A 14,167-nucleotide genomic window follows, 5' to 3' on the forward strand; every position below is an offset into this window, starting at 1 on the left:
CAGTAGACCTTTTCTCTGAAAGGGAACCTAGGGTACTTTCTTGATCCTAGATGGATGGGGACCTAAAAGTACACATCTTTCAGGTCTATGGTCAGCAGGAAGTCATCCTTTCTGATTACCTGAAGAATGGTCTATGATGGGTCTCCACCCCACCACCCCCCACCCCACCCCCCACAGCTTCTCTACTAGGAAGAGGTTGCTGAGAAAGCCTAGAGAGTTGTCTAAGACTTCCTCTATGGCCCCTTTGGATGACATTTTGGACACTTCCTCGCGAAGAAGGAGGTCCTTTGCGAAGCCTTTCATATAGAATGGTGGGACTATAGGAGTTGGGCAGTCTACAAACGGGACTCAATACCCTGAACGTAGAATCTCAATTGTCCTTGGATCAACCCTGAAGAACTGCCACCTATCCTAAAAGCTCTGTAGGCATCCCCTTCTGGTCTTGAGCTGGAGGACTCGCCATCCCTAGCGGTAGCCTCTACAGCCCTAACTTCTTCGACCAGAGGGATGTCCCTATAACAAGAGGCGAGCTGATGGTCTAGCCTCATAGGCAGTTACAAGTCCATAGGAGGCAGCAAGCATCTGTCGTGTAGATTTTTTTAAAAGCCTCATTTCTCTGAGGCTGTCGTAGGGTCAGCATCCTTAGAGCCGCAACTCTCCCCGTGAAGGAAGACTGGTTAGCCTTCTCGATACTGCGGCTACTTCTGGAGGTGAGAAAAGAGTGGGAAGTCCACCAAGTTGGAGATTCACAGGCAAAAAGCATCCTTGGGGGGACAGCTTTTTTATGCATCTAACCAAAGCAGTGTCACACCTCTTAAGAAAAGTTATCCCACTGGGAAATTGTCTGGTGCATAAGAAACTCTTAATGACCTAGCCTCAAATCTCAAACAGAGCTTCAAACTGCTTGAGAACTAAACTACTGACCATTGATCGAGCCAGGAGCAGGCCAGAATGGCGTACATTACTGCCACTTCCATATTTTGCATGTCAGATGACGAGAAAGTGGAGGGTGGGATAACTTTGTTGCTTGGCACATGGGGTTCCAGGTTTAACGTCAGGGTCGATAGGCAGAGGGGTCAGGTTAGTATTAAAATTGATAAAAAGGCAACTTCAATGATCTACTCGATTTGAGAAAATTTTTAGGGGCCGAGACCTGAGTATTGAACAAGTCAAGTGTATCCCTTGCTTGGTTCGAGAGGCATGTTTCACATTCTGCAATTGAGGGAAAAATTGCATCAAAATAGCAATGCCCGTTTGTTACCTGTCCGCAAGGAGGCTCTCCCATACCATCCAAGTGTTGGATAAGTCTCATAATTCTGATAACGAGCAGCTTCAGGCCTAGACATTGGTACCTTGAGGGGCCCACGTCAGAATCCGCAGTGGGGTCCAGAGAGTTCTCAATGGTAGCCGCGGCCCGTTTTTTCTGAATTAGCTCGTTTAGGGGTAAAGGGCGACGCCTTCTTGGGAATAGTCCCAAAGGATTTAATTATTCCCTGTGCAGCTTTAGTGTTTCATGGTTAATTTCATGACTGATGAGAGGAGAGACAGAAAGATTGGGAGGTATCATATTCACTCCTTGTTTCCTTTTCTCACTGGGCTATTTTTCCATGTTGAAGCCCTTGTGCTTTTAGTATCTTTCTTTTCCAGCTAGGGTTATAACTTAGCTTGTAATAATAATAATAACAACTTTACCTCTATCAACATGAGAGGGAGCAGCAAGGAGCTCGACCTGTGGGATGAGTAGGATGTTTCTGAGGAAGGCCTATTAGGGTGCCTCCTACAAGGACAGTGTCTATGACAGTTGTAATTTTATCCAGAGTGGATGGAGGTTACCATTCGAGGAAAAGAAGGTAATGGCTCCTGTGCCCTTTTCTATCTATCGTGAACCTGAAAAGTAGAAACTCCTGAAAAAGATGACTGGTTGTTCCATGAAACAGCTAATTCTAGAAGTAGTATGAAATGTAGGCAAGATACTAGCTAGCATACGTTGTAGTAAAATAGCAGGTTTGTCATTGGTGTGATATTTGGTTGTTGGATACACTGGAACAAAACTAGGTAGTCGAGTTCTTGAAGTAGAGGCTACCTGGTAGTCAACCTGAAACTTATCTTCATGAGAAATGTCTATATAATTGTGGCTGGGTACGGATAGTACGCTCAGCGCATGAATCTCTATAATGCGGAATGGCTTCATAGCCATTGCACGGAGGAATACACCCATATGCTGGCATGGCTGTGCATTTCGTGACATCCGGATGTACTGGGATGGCGGTGCGTACAGACATGTTAGTCCGAGTATGTGATGGAACCATGATACACATTGTTGACACTGCGGAAAAGACGGTTGATACTTTGGCCTTCTGTATAAACTGTTTGGACAGAGAGGAAGCAATTTTACTTTGATATGTTTCAACTGTAATTAGAGTAGGTGGATGTAAAAGGGAGCTAGTGAGGGTTGAAGAGCTAATAAAACCGGGGTAAAAAGTAAATATCAGGAAAGGTTGAAAAGGGCATATGACGAGGTGAGAGTAAGAGAAACTGGTAATTTAGAGGAGGAGTGGAAGTTAGCAAAAGAAAATTTTGTTGGGATTGCAAGTGATGTATGTGGCAAGAAGGTTGTTGGAGGCAGCATAAGGAAGGGCAGTGAATGGTGGAATGAAGGAGTGAAGGTAAAAGTGGAAGAGAAAAAGAGGGCTTTTGAAGAATGGCTGCAGAGTAATAGTATAGAGAAGTATGAAAAATATATAGAGAGAAAAAGGTGGAAGTAAAGCGCAAGGTACATGAGGCAAAGAGGGCAGCTGACCTGAGGTGGGGTCAGGGACTGGGTCAGTCATATGAAGAGAATAAGAAGAAGTTTTGGAAAGAAGTGAAGAGAGTAAGGAAGGCCGGCGCAAGAATTGAAGAGACAGTGAAAGATGGAAATGGAAGGTTGTTAAAAGGAGAGGAGGCAAGGAAAAGGTGGGCGGAATATTTTGAAAGTTTGCTGAATGTTGAGGATGATAGGGAGGCAGATATAATTGCTGTTCCAGGTGTTGAGGTGCCAGTGATGGGAGATGAGAATGAGAGAGAGATTACAATAGAGGAAGTGAGGAGAGCACTAGATGAAACGAGAGTAGGAAAAGCATCTGGTATGGATGGTGTGAAAGCTGAGATGTTGAAGGAAGGGGGTGTGACTGTACTTGAATGGTTGGTGAGATTGTTTAATGGGTGTGTTGTGTTGTCAATGGTACCAGTAGATTGGGTGTGCATGTATTGTACCACTATATAAGGGTAAGGGAGATGTGCATGAGTGTTGTAATTCAAGAGGTATTAGTTTGTTGAGTGTAGTTGGAAAAGTGTATGGTAGAGTACTGATTAATAGGATTAAGGATAAAACAGAGAATGCAATCTTGGAAGTACAGGGTGGTTTTAGAAGAGGTAGGGGTTGTATGAATCAGATTTTTACAGTTAGGCAGATATGCGAGAAATATTTAGTAAAAGGTAAGGAGGTGTATGTTGCGTTTATGGATCTGGAGAAAGCATATGATAGAGTTGATAGGGAAGCAATGTGGAATGTGATGAGGTTATATGGAGTTGGTGGAAGGTTGTTGCAAGCAGTGAAAAGTTTCTACAAAGGTAGTAAAGCACGTGTTAGAATAGGAAATGAAGTGAGCGATTGGTTTCCGGTGAGAGTGGGGCTGAGACAGGGATGTGTGATGTCGCCGTGGTTGTTTAACTTGTATGTTGATGGAGTGGTGAGAGAGGTGAATGCTCGAGTGCTTGGACGAGGATTAAAACTGGTAGGCGAGAATGATCATGAATGGGAGGTAAATCAGTTGTTGTTTGCGGATGATACTGTACTGGTAGCAGACACAGAAGAGAAGCTTGACCGACTAGTGACAGAATTTGGAAGGGTGTGTGAGAGAAGGAAGTTGAGAGTTAATGTGGGTAAGAGTAAGGTTATGAGATGTACGAGAAGGGAATGTGGTGCAAGGTTGAATGTCATGTTGAATGGAGAGTTACTTGAGGAGGTGGATCAGTTTAAGTACTTGGGGTCTGTTGTTGCAGCAAATGGTGGAGTGGAAGCAGATGTACGTCAGAGAGTCAATGAAGGTTGCAAAGTGTTGGGGGCAGTTAAGGGAGTAGTAAAAAATAGAGGGTTGGGCATGAATGTAAAGAGAGCTCTATATGAGAAAGTGATTGTACCAACTGTGATGTATGGATCGGAGTTGTGGGGAATGAAAGTGATGGAGAGACAGAAATTGAATGTGTTTGAAATGAAGTGTCTGAGGAGTATGGCTGGTGTATCTCGAGTAGCTAGGGTTAGGAACGAAGTGGTGAGGGTGAGAACGGGTGTAAGAAATGAGTTAGCGGTTAGAGTGGATATGAATGTGTTGAGGTGGTTTGGCCATGTTGAGAGAATGGAAAATGGTTGTCTGCTAAAGGTGATGAATGCAAGAGTTGATGGGAGAAGTACAAGAGGAAGGCCAAGGTTTGGGTGGATGGATGGTGTGAAGAAAGCTCTGGGTGATAGGAGGATAGATGTGAGAGAGGCAAGAGAGCTTGCTAGAAATAGGAATGAATGGCGAGCGATTGTGACGCAGTTCTGGTAGGCCCTGCTGCTTCCTCCGGTGCCTTAGATGACCGCGGAGGTAGCAGCAGTAGGGGACTCAGCAGTATGAAGCTTCATCTGTGGTGGAAATGTGGGAGGTTGGGCTGTGGCACCCTAGCAGTACCAGCTAAACTCGGCTGAGTCCCTGGTTAGGCTGGAGGAACGTAGAGAGTAGAGGTCCCCTTTTTTGTTTTGTTTCTTGTTGATGTCGGCTACCCCCCAAAATTGGGGGAAGTGCCTTTGGTATATGTATGTATGTATGATGTAATTTGAGTTATGGACACTACCAAAGAGGTCCGAACGTCAACATAAGTGGGAGAATTCTGTGACGAGCCCAGATAATATTTGTGTAGAGAGCAATGCCAAGGACCCCTGGACGTACAAAACAAGCCAGACATATGAAAAAATGGGCGAAAGATAGGGATTTTCCAACAGTGCTGCCTCATTACTTCAGGAAATGGCAGTCTTGATTCATGTGTGTGTTGTTCTTGTAAGGGAATAAAGGGAAGACTTTAAGACGCTTTCATGGGTGAAACCAAGAAGCGAAAAGTCATTCTGCAGAAACTCCACCATAAAGGGCTCACCACCAAGTACACTTGTGGGAGGCGAGAGATATCTGTGCAAGTTAATCAGGCACCAAAGACACTGGAACTGGATGAAGCACCGGGAGTGCAGAGGCCATACCCAGGGGATCTGTCTCCGGTATTGACTGGTTATCATTCGGTCCATGGGGTGATAACACATTCACATAATTATCTTTAATAACGACAGTTATCCTCAGTTACCAGAATCCCCCGAGAGTTCGGGAAAAGCGGAAATGGAGTGGGGAATGTCAGTCGTCGCAGAAAAAAAGCTTGTGTTTTCTTACTGTTACCAGTAGAAGAATAGGATGGGGAACAATTCCTTTCAGCTCTTTTCTTGCGATGGGAACGATCTTTCTCCCACAGGAAGGATACCCACTCTCTACAATACTCGCATGGAGATTCAATGGAATATCGTTTCTCTCAGCACAAAGATAATTGGAATGCAGATCTACCTCGACATGACTCATGAAGGTGCCAAAAGAGCGACCATTATGGCTGGGGCAAGTCCACATAACACTAGACATTAAGTAAAATAAAGTACTAAAGTGTAGGGTAATCAAGTGCGGAGCGTAAGTCGTGATTGTAGAGTAGTGAGAGGAGAGATCCTCTTAACAGGATGTCCAGAAGAGTGATTCGTACCTCATAGAAGAGCATAGCACTGCCGAGCATAGGAGTTGCCTAGTAACTATTATAGTTAGTTAAGCACCCGTTTTTCTTTTGTCCGGTCGTAGAAAATCAACATTGGAGTAAACCTATATAAAAAATCTCAAAGTTTGTATCTGTGTAAGAATAAATAGGATTATAGGAACACTTTTCTCAGCTTATTGAAAAATATTTCAAAATTATATTTTGTATTAAGTAAACCACTAGTTCACTATGCCATGTATTTCATAGTTTGTATACTGTTCTGATCCTAATGCAAGTAACTAGCCACTAGTTTAGTACTGGATTTTCCCAGGATGACAACTTACACCCAACATTCCCAACTAGCACAGGTAATTGAGTATATGTTCAAGATTTCCAGAGGCAGCAAATTAATTTCATATTTTCCACAGGCTGTGCTGAAAAAGCAGCATTTATTACTCCCGTTCCCGGTGGTGTTGGACCTATGACTGTAGCAATGTTAATGCGCAATACAGTTCTGGCAGCCAAGAGATCAACTTGATAGTTTTAAGTATTTTATTTCTTCGTTATCTCGTCTTTATATCAATTTTGACAAGCTGTTTTCAGAAATAATGTATCACTTGTTACATTTGCAAAGTGGACTAATAAAAATTAACCTAAACGTAAAGACCCCCAAAAGTATATTTAATCTTTGCGATATGTTAAGCATAGAAATTTTACCAATGATGATGTAGTGGGCAATCAATTGACTTTAGATAGTATTTCTAGCCGCATACATTTTTTCTTAAGGTATTCAAAGGTTGCATTACATTAGTCTTCCTATATTTTGTATCTGGTTAGAAAATGGTGATGCTATGCCTTCAATTTCATGTTCTAGGACAATCTTTCAAAACATAATTGAAATTAGTTTTTTAAATTCTCTATTTTCTTTGGAGGATAGCACTTTTTAAGCAAAATCACTACTGTAATTTCTATATCAGAATATTTGTAGGATAGCCTTTTCAATACTTTTTATACTTTTAAAATATCTGTTAAAAGAATCTGATTATGAATAAAAGTTGCCAAGGTATTTTATTTTTAACTTAATCCTTGAGCACCCTCAACCTTTACTTAACTGTCAAATCCAAATTCTTCATTCCTTCCAGGGTTCTTATTCTGTAGTCGAAGCATACGATAGGAGAACAGGAGTTGCATGTACCTTTAATAGCTTTGGTCATCTTTCAAAAAGAAGCAAATAGGAGTGGCACAGGCTACTCGTGATGCTAGATCTGAAGCTGAAGAATCTCGAACCTTTCTCTGCAAACTTTACTCACTATAAAGGGGCCACAACCTACATTCAACAAGGGGGAAACCGAGCGGTCATGAACCCCTATGACTTGGACCAACTAAGGGCTTATCATTTACCTGTCTCACTTTTGGCCAGGTTTCCCATGGCACAACCACATGTCTGCTTGTGGGATTCACCATTAACAGTGCCAGCAATCTGTCTGAAAATTTGACATAAATCAAAACAGCAACTAAGGCAGCAGAGAAGGGTCTACTCATAAGTTGGCCACAATCAATGTGACAGTTGTTCTCCAACTACAATTAGACTATCGCTATAGTAATTTAAACGACAGTTTCTATCTTGGCCGAAATCATACTCCTATTAAAGAGTGATGGTTTGTATTATTTTTGGTACAAGTGCACTGTAATAAGCACAAAGATGATTGGGATCAATGGACGGGTTTTGTTTTTCCAAGTAAAACTGCAGCTTCATGTCTGTCCATTTACGTTAAGGAAACGGAAAGAATTAATGGGCCAAAAACCAGTATGAAGCGCCAACAGTTTATCTTAATTGGTGCAGCCAAAGTAGAAAAGAGAATTTCTGACTAGTGAATGGAGTTTTAACTGTCCCAGACGGTTGTAGTTTTAACTGCCTCGTTAAATTTTGATGGCTGTTCCAGCTTCACCTAAGTCTTCCTTTATTTTAAACCCTCTGTGATCCAATGACACGTGAAAATATTTATTGCCGTAATTGATCTGATGACGCGAATTGCTGCACCGCAACTTATTTTTGTGGGTGAAATATGGCATAAACACGCACATCACTCAAGGAAAACAAAACTCGTGCAAGTGGGCGGATAGTTGAGGACATGTGGAGCCTAAAAGAAAATGATTAGTAGTAGCACAAGTGTAGCAGGCCTATGCTGATTTCCGAGACATTTTTTTCAATTTATGCTAGTAGAAAAATTTTTCTAGGGGGGTTGTATGTAAGTAAATAATTGCAATATACATGTCTCAATACGTCATTAGAAAGCCCATTCGTTGTACTTTTATATTATTTATGAAACTATATAAAAGCATTAACAATTCTCTATACATAAAATGTTTAAAAGCGTACAATAAAATTGCAAAACTTAGTTAACAAATGGTAAATTGCTCAATATTTTTATTTTCATCTTATTGGAAATTTATTCGGCTATACATTTATGTCTTTAACTTTTCCTTATTAGTTACGTGGTAACACTGCAAAACATAAGTAGGTCGGAAAATCTTGAAATTTTTGCCCCAAAAATAAAGCTATTTACACCTAATACATTTATTGTTAAAAAGTTGCATCTACGATTAAGATATACATTTCTAAACAATTTCCGTATTACGAAAGATACTCAAACAATTGTATTTATGAATTTCTAAAAATTATGACTATTATGGTAAATTATATTTTCCTAACATACCATATCCCAAACGATGGGAGGTAACCTTCACGTGTCCCTACCAACCAGAGCTTCCCTCCCCACAGGCCCCCTCGCACCTGCTAGACCTAATGACCTTTGTACCCTTGGGATGACCCAAGGGTCTGCTAGGTCTAACCTTACATGTCAACCCTGGCCAGTAATCTCTGGTCTCAGAAAAGGTGGGATTGGAAACAAATAGGGTCTAATCGAGGGGAAGGACCGGGGTGGGGGGTGGGGGGGTTACTCTATTAGGACGTGGTAAGTATCCGAGATGCAATTTACCTAGAAATTGTCATTTGTTCCAACGAATACTTCCCACGTCCCAAATGATAGGAGCCTCAGAATTAGGAGGCAAGCAAATAGACCTTGATAAAGGGCTAGGGATTGCAGGTGCAGGGTGATGGGGGGGAATGAGAGGCCTATTTGGGATTGTAAACAAAACAGGATGTTTAATGGTGGAATGAAAAGATAACACTCACCAAGGGTCATCATCATCTTGCTGGGGTGATCCCTGGGGAGCTTGGGGAATATGGTACGAGACTTTATCCCGTCACTCCCACCGGTCCACCGCGTGCAGCCGCCCTTAGATCCTCTGCTGGGCGGCTACGAGCTCTAAGCCCTCCAGTGACTTGAGGGAACAGTCCTTGAGGTAGTGGGCCGTAAACGTTGACTGCCTCGACCATACACCTGCTCTTGGCAACTAGTCGACCGCCATGTTCCTCTCAAAGGCCAACGAGTTGCTGATGCCCCAAATGTCGTCGGGCTTAATGGACCTGGGGGAGGCTTGGCCCTTCCTCAGGTGCGCCCTCCGGATCGTCTCCCGGCGCCAGAAGGAGATAGTTTTCTTCGATACTGCCTGTTGACACGAACAGCCTCTTGATGTCCAGGTGGAGGGAGGGCAGTCCTGTCAAGATATTTCCTCATAGCCCTCACAGGGCTTTAAAGGTCTTCCAGGTCATTCGAGGGATGGCCGGAATGGAGAACTCGTCAAAGCAGGTGTCAATCATTGCTGGGTTCTGTGTCTTTGTCACTAAGGAGGGAACGAACCTGAAACACAATTCCTTCCAACCGTTGGAGTGGGAGACATCAACCAACAGTTGGTCGAGGGCAAGGCGAGGAGGAACAGTCTTAAGGGCGAGTTCCCTATCGGTAATCTGCCTCAGGGGTTCGAAAGGCTTTTTCAGAGAGTCGAGTACTTTGATTATGTCCCAAGAGAGGACCGAGTGTGTCCTGGGGAGCAGGATTGCTCGAGCCCTTTCACCAACATCGAGAGGCGCTTGGAGGAGTTTAGGTTCAACCCCTTGAGGAGGAAAACCTGGCCCAGGGCCGCACGTAGTCCCTATACCGCCGGAACTGACAAGCCCGGTCCATTCGAAGGTGTACCAGGAACTCCGCAATGACCGGGATTGAGGATTTGAATGGTTGAATGCCTTCCTTGTTGCACCATTTGCCGAAGATTGCCCATTTGCCTGGTAGATGGCCCTTGAGGATTGTTTCTGATTTAAGGTCATCTGGCAGACTGCCCTCTTGGAATACCCCTCCTTCGTTAGTAAATGCTGGATAACCTCCACGCATGAAGGGAGAGATTTTGGAGTCCTTCGTAGTACTTCAGGAAGTTGGACTGCCTTTGTAGGTCTTGTCTTATAGGCAGGGGCCACGGAGGCTCCGTTGCCAAGTCTCTCAGGTCCGTGAACCATTCTTTTTCTGGCCACCACAGAGCTTTTAGCGTCAACTTTGCCTTCCGTATATGGTTCAGGGTCTGCCGAAGGAGAACGAAAGGGGTAAAGGCATGTGTCGTGTCCGTACCACGGATGTTGGAACACGTCTTCAGAACCGCTGTTGAGTCCGAGACTGGGGAGCAGAAGACAGACAGGTTTGCGTTCAGGAGGGTGGAGAAGAAGTACGAGAAGGCGAACCCCACTCTCCTATCACCACTCTTGCTACCTCAGGGTGAAGGGACCATTCCCCCAGAAGGACACGTCCCTTCCTGCTGAGGCCGTCTGCCACCACGTTCCGTTTCCCTAGAATGTAACTGGGCATTAGGGAGATGGCATTGTCCTCGGCCCGGCCCAGGATAAGATGTTCACTGTTAGGTTATGGATGCGACGGAACCGCACACCGCCGTTTCCTCACATAAGCGACTACAGTGGCTTTGTTGCTCATCAGAGCCACCCTCCTTCCCATCAACAATCCCCCAGGGTGTAGAGAGCTTACTAGACAACCCGTAGTTCGAGCTCTTTTTTGGCCCGTCCGACGGGTAAAGGGGCTAAGAGGGATGGCTCGGGTTTCCCAACCCGGGAACGGATCCCTTAGCAGGGACCTGGGAGTACCACAGGGCCAGGTCGGCATACGAGCGCCATCGAGCAGGTGATGACGATACAGCTCTACGAGCGGAGAGTGGCTTCACCTTCTGCCAAGAGACCGAGGAGCAGCTTGTGGGTGGAGGGTAACTGGTCGCCATGCCGAGCGGGGCGGAGGGTTGGCAGGTACTATGACCCATCGGGTCTGGAAACCCCCTGCCCTCCATCAGCGTTATAGTGGTGTCCACGTGGTTACCGTGCATGGCCTCCAAGCGGGGAAAAACTTCCTCTGCTAGCCGAGCCACACAACTCTGGAGCAACCGCTCGCAGTTAGAGATAACTGCCTTCAAAGTGTCTATGACCTTCTCCGGGAAAGTCGTTCCATTATCAGTTCTTTGTGGGGAATGACCCCTGCCCTCAGAAGGCAATATGTTAGCCATTCTCCCCATCCCCATCTTCGCTATCTCCGTTATTGCAGGTAACACTGAGGACAAAGAGTCATTCAACTGTAAGTATGGATGAACAGACTGAGGAAGGGCGAGAACCACTGCCCTTCCTCGAGGGCGACTTGTCCCTCTTGGTCATCATCTTTTCCGTGGCCATCTTGGCCCATTGAGTATCGCTCCAACTCTCACTCACTACACGTGTCTTCCTGGGAGCACACATGGCCCTGACACGAAGTACACGTATGTGGATCTACCTTCACGTGGGAGATAGAAGTAGTACATAACTACCCACTCATTCTGGGCAACACCATTGCACATGGTCCAGATTCGGGATCTAGCATCACGAGATCCATACACCAACACGTTACAAAGAAAACTCCGACAAAAGTAAACGCGATGTGTAGATGGTACTACAATCAGAGCGTCAATGGGCGGGGTTGGCACGGAAGACTGGACTTAGCATACCCTTGGGTCATCCCGGGAGGACAAAGGGTCGGTAGGTTTCGCAGGTATAAGGGGGTCTGGGGGATCAGGGCGGGGGAAATCAGGGGAGGGAAGTTCTGGTCGGTAGAAACACGTGAAGGTTACCTCCTATCATTTGGGACGTGTAAAGTATTCGCGTTGGAACAAATGTATGTTTCCTCGTTAAACACTTTTTCTTTTATTTTTGACATAAATACAAAGTTCAATCTTTTGCAAATATGATGCAACAAACCAGAAGCCTTAGTCTGTTATAGTTTAGACGTACCAATTTTTTAAAATTTGTTCTAGAACGTAATTTTCCAGCTAAGGCCATATGTGTTGTACTTCACCCCAAATTTGCAAGGACATAAGTGCTAAATGGTTAAAAGGACTGATTTAAAGGACAACGGTTTGTATTTGTGTGAAAATAAAAACAGCTGGTATCAAAACTGTTAAAAGTTGTAAAGAATGGCTTTTTTTAAATTTGTGACCCTTCATGCAGAATAGTTTCTGATCACCACATACTAAGTACTGTATATGCTTCTCGTTACTGCAACTGCTGGGGGATTAAAACAAAACGCATGAGCATTACAAGGCCAATATAAAATTACATGTTCATAAATATGCGTAAGTGACAATGACTTAAACAAGTGCAGCTAAACTATGGGGAGCAGGAGCCAAGGAAGTCTATAATGTAGTAGGCCCCCCTACACGTTAGAAGGGTTTACAGTTACGTAATGGGGGCATCGATAGCCATTTTTCACGATGCTTCGAGTGTAACCACAGACATGTGCAGCCTCTGCCACCATGCTCAAAAAGGACATGAAAAGGATGGAGCTGTAAAAAGGCCAACTCACTACCCCAGGATGCCCCACACCACCACCTGCACTAGGCAGAGCCAAATGACATCAGCCATGACATATTCAACACAAAAAAAAAATAAGGTTGTGTTGTATGTATAGCCCACAAAAAATATTCTGAGAATTCAACAAAGGATAAAGTAGTAATCTGGGAATATATAGTATTTAAAATCACAAATTTTAAGTAATTTGTATTTTTTCCTAACAGTACTTACTTCGAACTACTTTCTTAGGAGGATCTGGGATCTCCCATCCGACCACAATTTTGTGGTTTTCCCTACTCCCGTTTTCTATGCGGGGTAATCTCTGGCGGAGTGATACGCGCTCAGACGCCCCGGGGTCAGTGAGCATGCTTGCTCAGGTCTCGATCTCCAGTAAGTTTTGACAGATAGGTTTCTATTAAGTCCTGTAAGGCACTCGGGGTAGGATGGGCGGGCCATAACCCGAAAGTAGTTCGAGGTAAGTACTGTTAGGAAAAATACAAATTACTTAAAATTTGTGATTTGTTCCAACACGTAGTACTTACCTCGAACTACTTTCTTAGGAGACTTCTACCTTAGGAGGTGGGAGTGTACCACAGGACCCCGAGACCGTGATGAGGAGAGAAAAGGGGGGAACCTAGATAGGCGGCTAGGTTCTGCTGACCCTCCAAGAGAAAATAAGAGAAATAGGGAAAACTAGCCAAAAAACTATCTTAGTGTCTAAGTAACTCGCCTCTGTAAAAATCCTTGGAGACGTATCCATTCACTAACGATGTATCCCATGGAAGTTAAAGGATTTTAGGGTCATTTCAGGGAAGGTAATAAGGGAACAGGGGGGGGGGGTTAAGGAAGGAACCTGTGTCTCTTGGACTTACTGCCTGTGGTTTCCCTGGGGCTACACCTTTAAATCTTTTGAAGCGCTGAAATAACAGGACCGAGAGAGAATCCGTCCAGGGACCTCCTCGAACACTCCTTCAAGTAGTGAGCTGTGAAGGGTGACTGACTAGCCCAAGTACCTGCCCTCAGGATTTGGCCGACTGCTATGTTCTTCTCAAAGGCCAACGAAGTACCAAGCCCTCTGATGTCGTGGGGTCTAGGCTTACCCGGAATAGGAATCCCTACACTACTGTAGGCTCTCATGTTCACTTGCCGTAGCCAGAAGGAGATCGTATTTTTGGAGACTGGTTTCTTTACTAATCTTGAAGAAACGAACAGACTCTTGATTTCGGGTCCAAGTCTGGCTGTCCTCTCCAAGTACTTCCGTACTGCTCTGACAGGGCACAGTCGCAAGTCCCTCGGGTTGTCCGAACGTGGGATTGCCGGCACCGAGAATCCTTCAAACTTGGTTTCCCAGACTGCTGGGTTCTGGGTCTTGGCCACGAAGGATGGTACGAACCTGAAGGTAGCTTCACGCCATCCCTTCGAGTGTGACACCTCGTATGAAAGTCCATGAAGCTCCCCTACCCGTTTCGCTGATGCCAGCGCTAACAGAAAAACTGTCTTGAGGGTGAGCTCCTTGTCCAAGATGTCCTTTAGGGGTTCGAAGGGAGGTTCTGACAGCATCTTCAGGACTCTAGCCACGTCCCACTGGGGCACCCTAAC

At 44.7% G+C, this 14,167-nt stretch overlaps 1 protein-coding gene across 2 annotated transcripts in view; it reads left to right on the forward strand.

The window, feature by feature from the left end:
• Nmdmc (NAD-dependent methylenetetrahydrofolate dehydrogenase) overlaps nt 1-6,865 on the forward strand; it is a 140,676-nt gene extending 133,811 nt beyond the window's left edge. For both annotated transcript variants that reach the window (XM_068354466.1, XM_068354461.1), the window contains exon 8: nt 6,228-6,865. In XM_068354466.1, coding sequence (XP_068210567.1) covers nt 6,228-6,337 — 110 coding nt within the window. In that variant the 3' untranslated portion in view covers nt 6,338-6,865. The remainder of the gene's footprint in view (nt 1-6,227) is intronic.
• The last annotated feature ends 7,302 nt before the right edge of the window (nt 6,866-14,167 follow it).

The sequence above is a fragment of the Palaemon carinicauda genome, chromosome 2 (genome assembly GCF_036898095.1).
Source record: "Palaemon carinicauda isolate YSFRI2023 chromosome 2, ASM3689809v2, whole genome shotgun sequence".
Taxonomy (NCBI): Eukaryota; Metazoa; Arthropoda; class Malacostraca; order Decapoda; family Palaemonidae; genus Palaemon; species Palaemon carinicauda.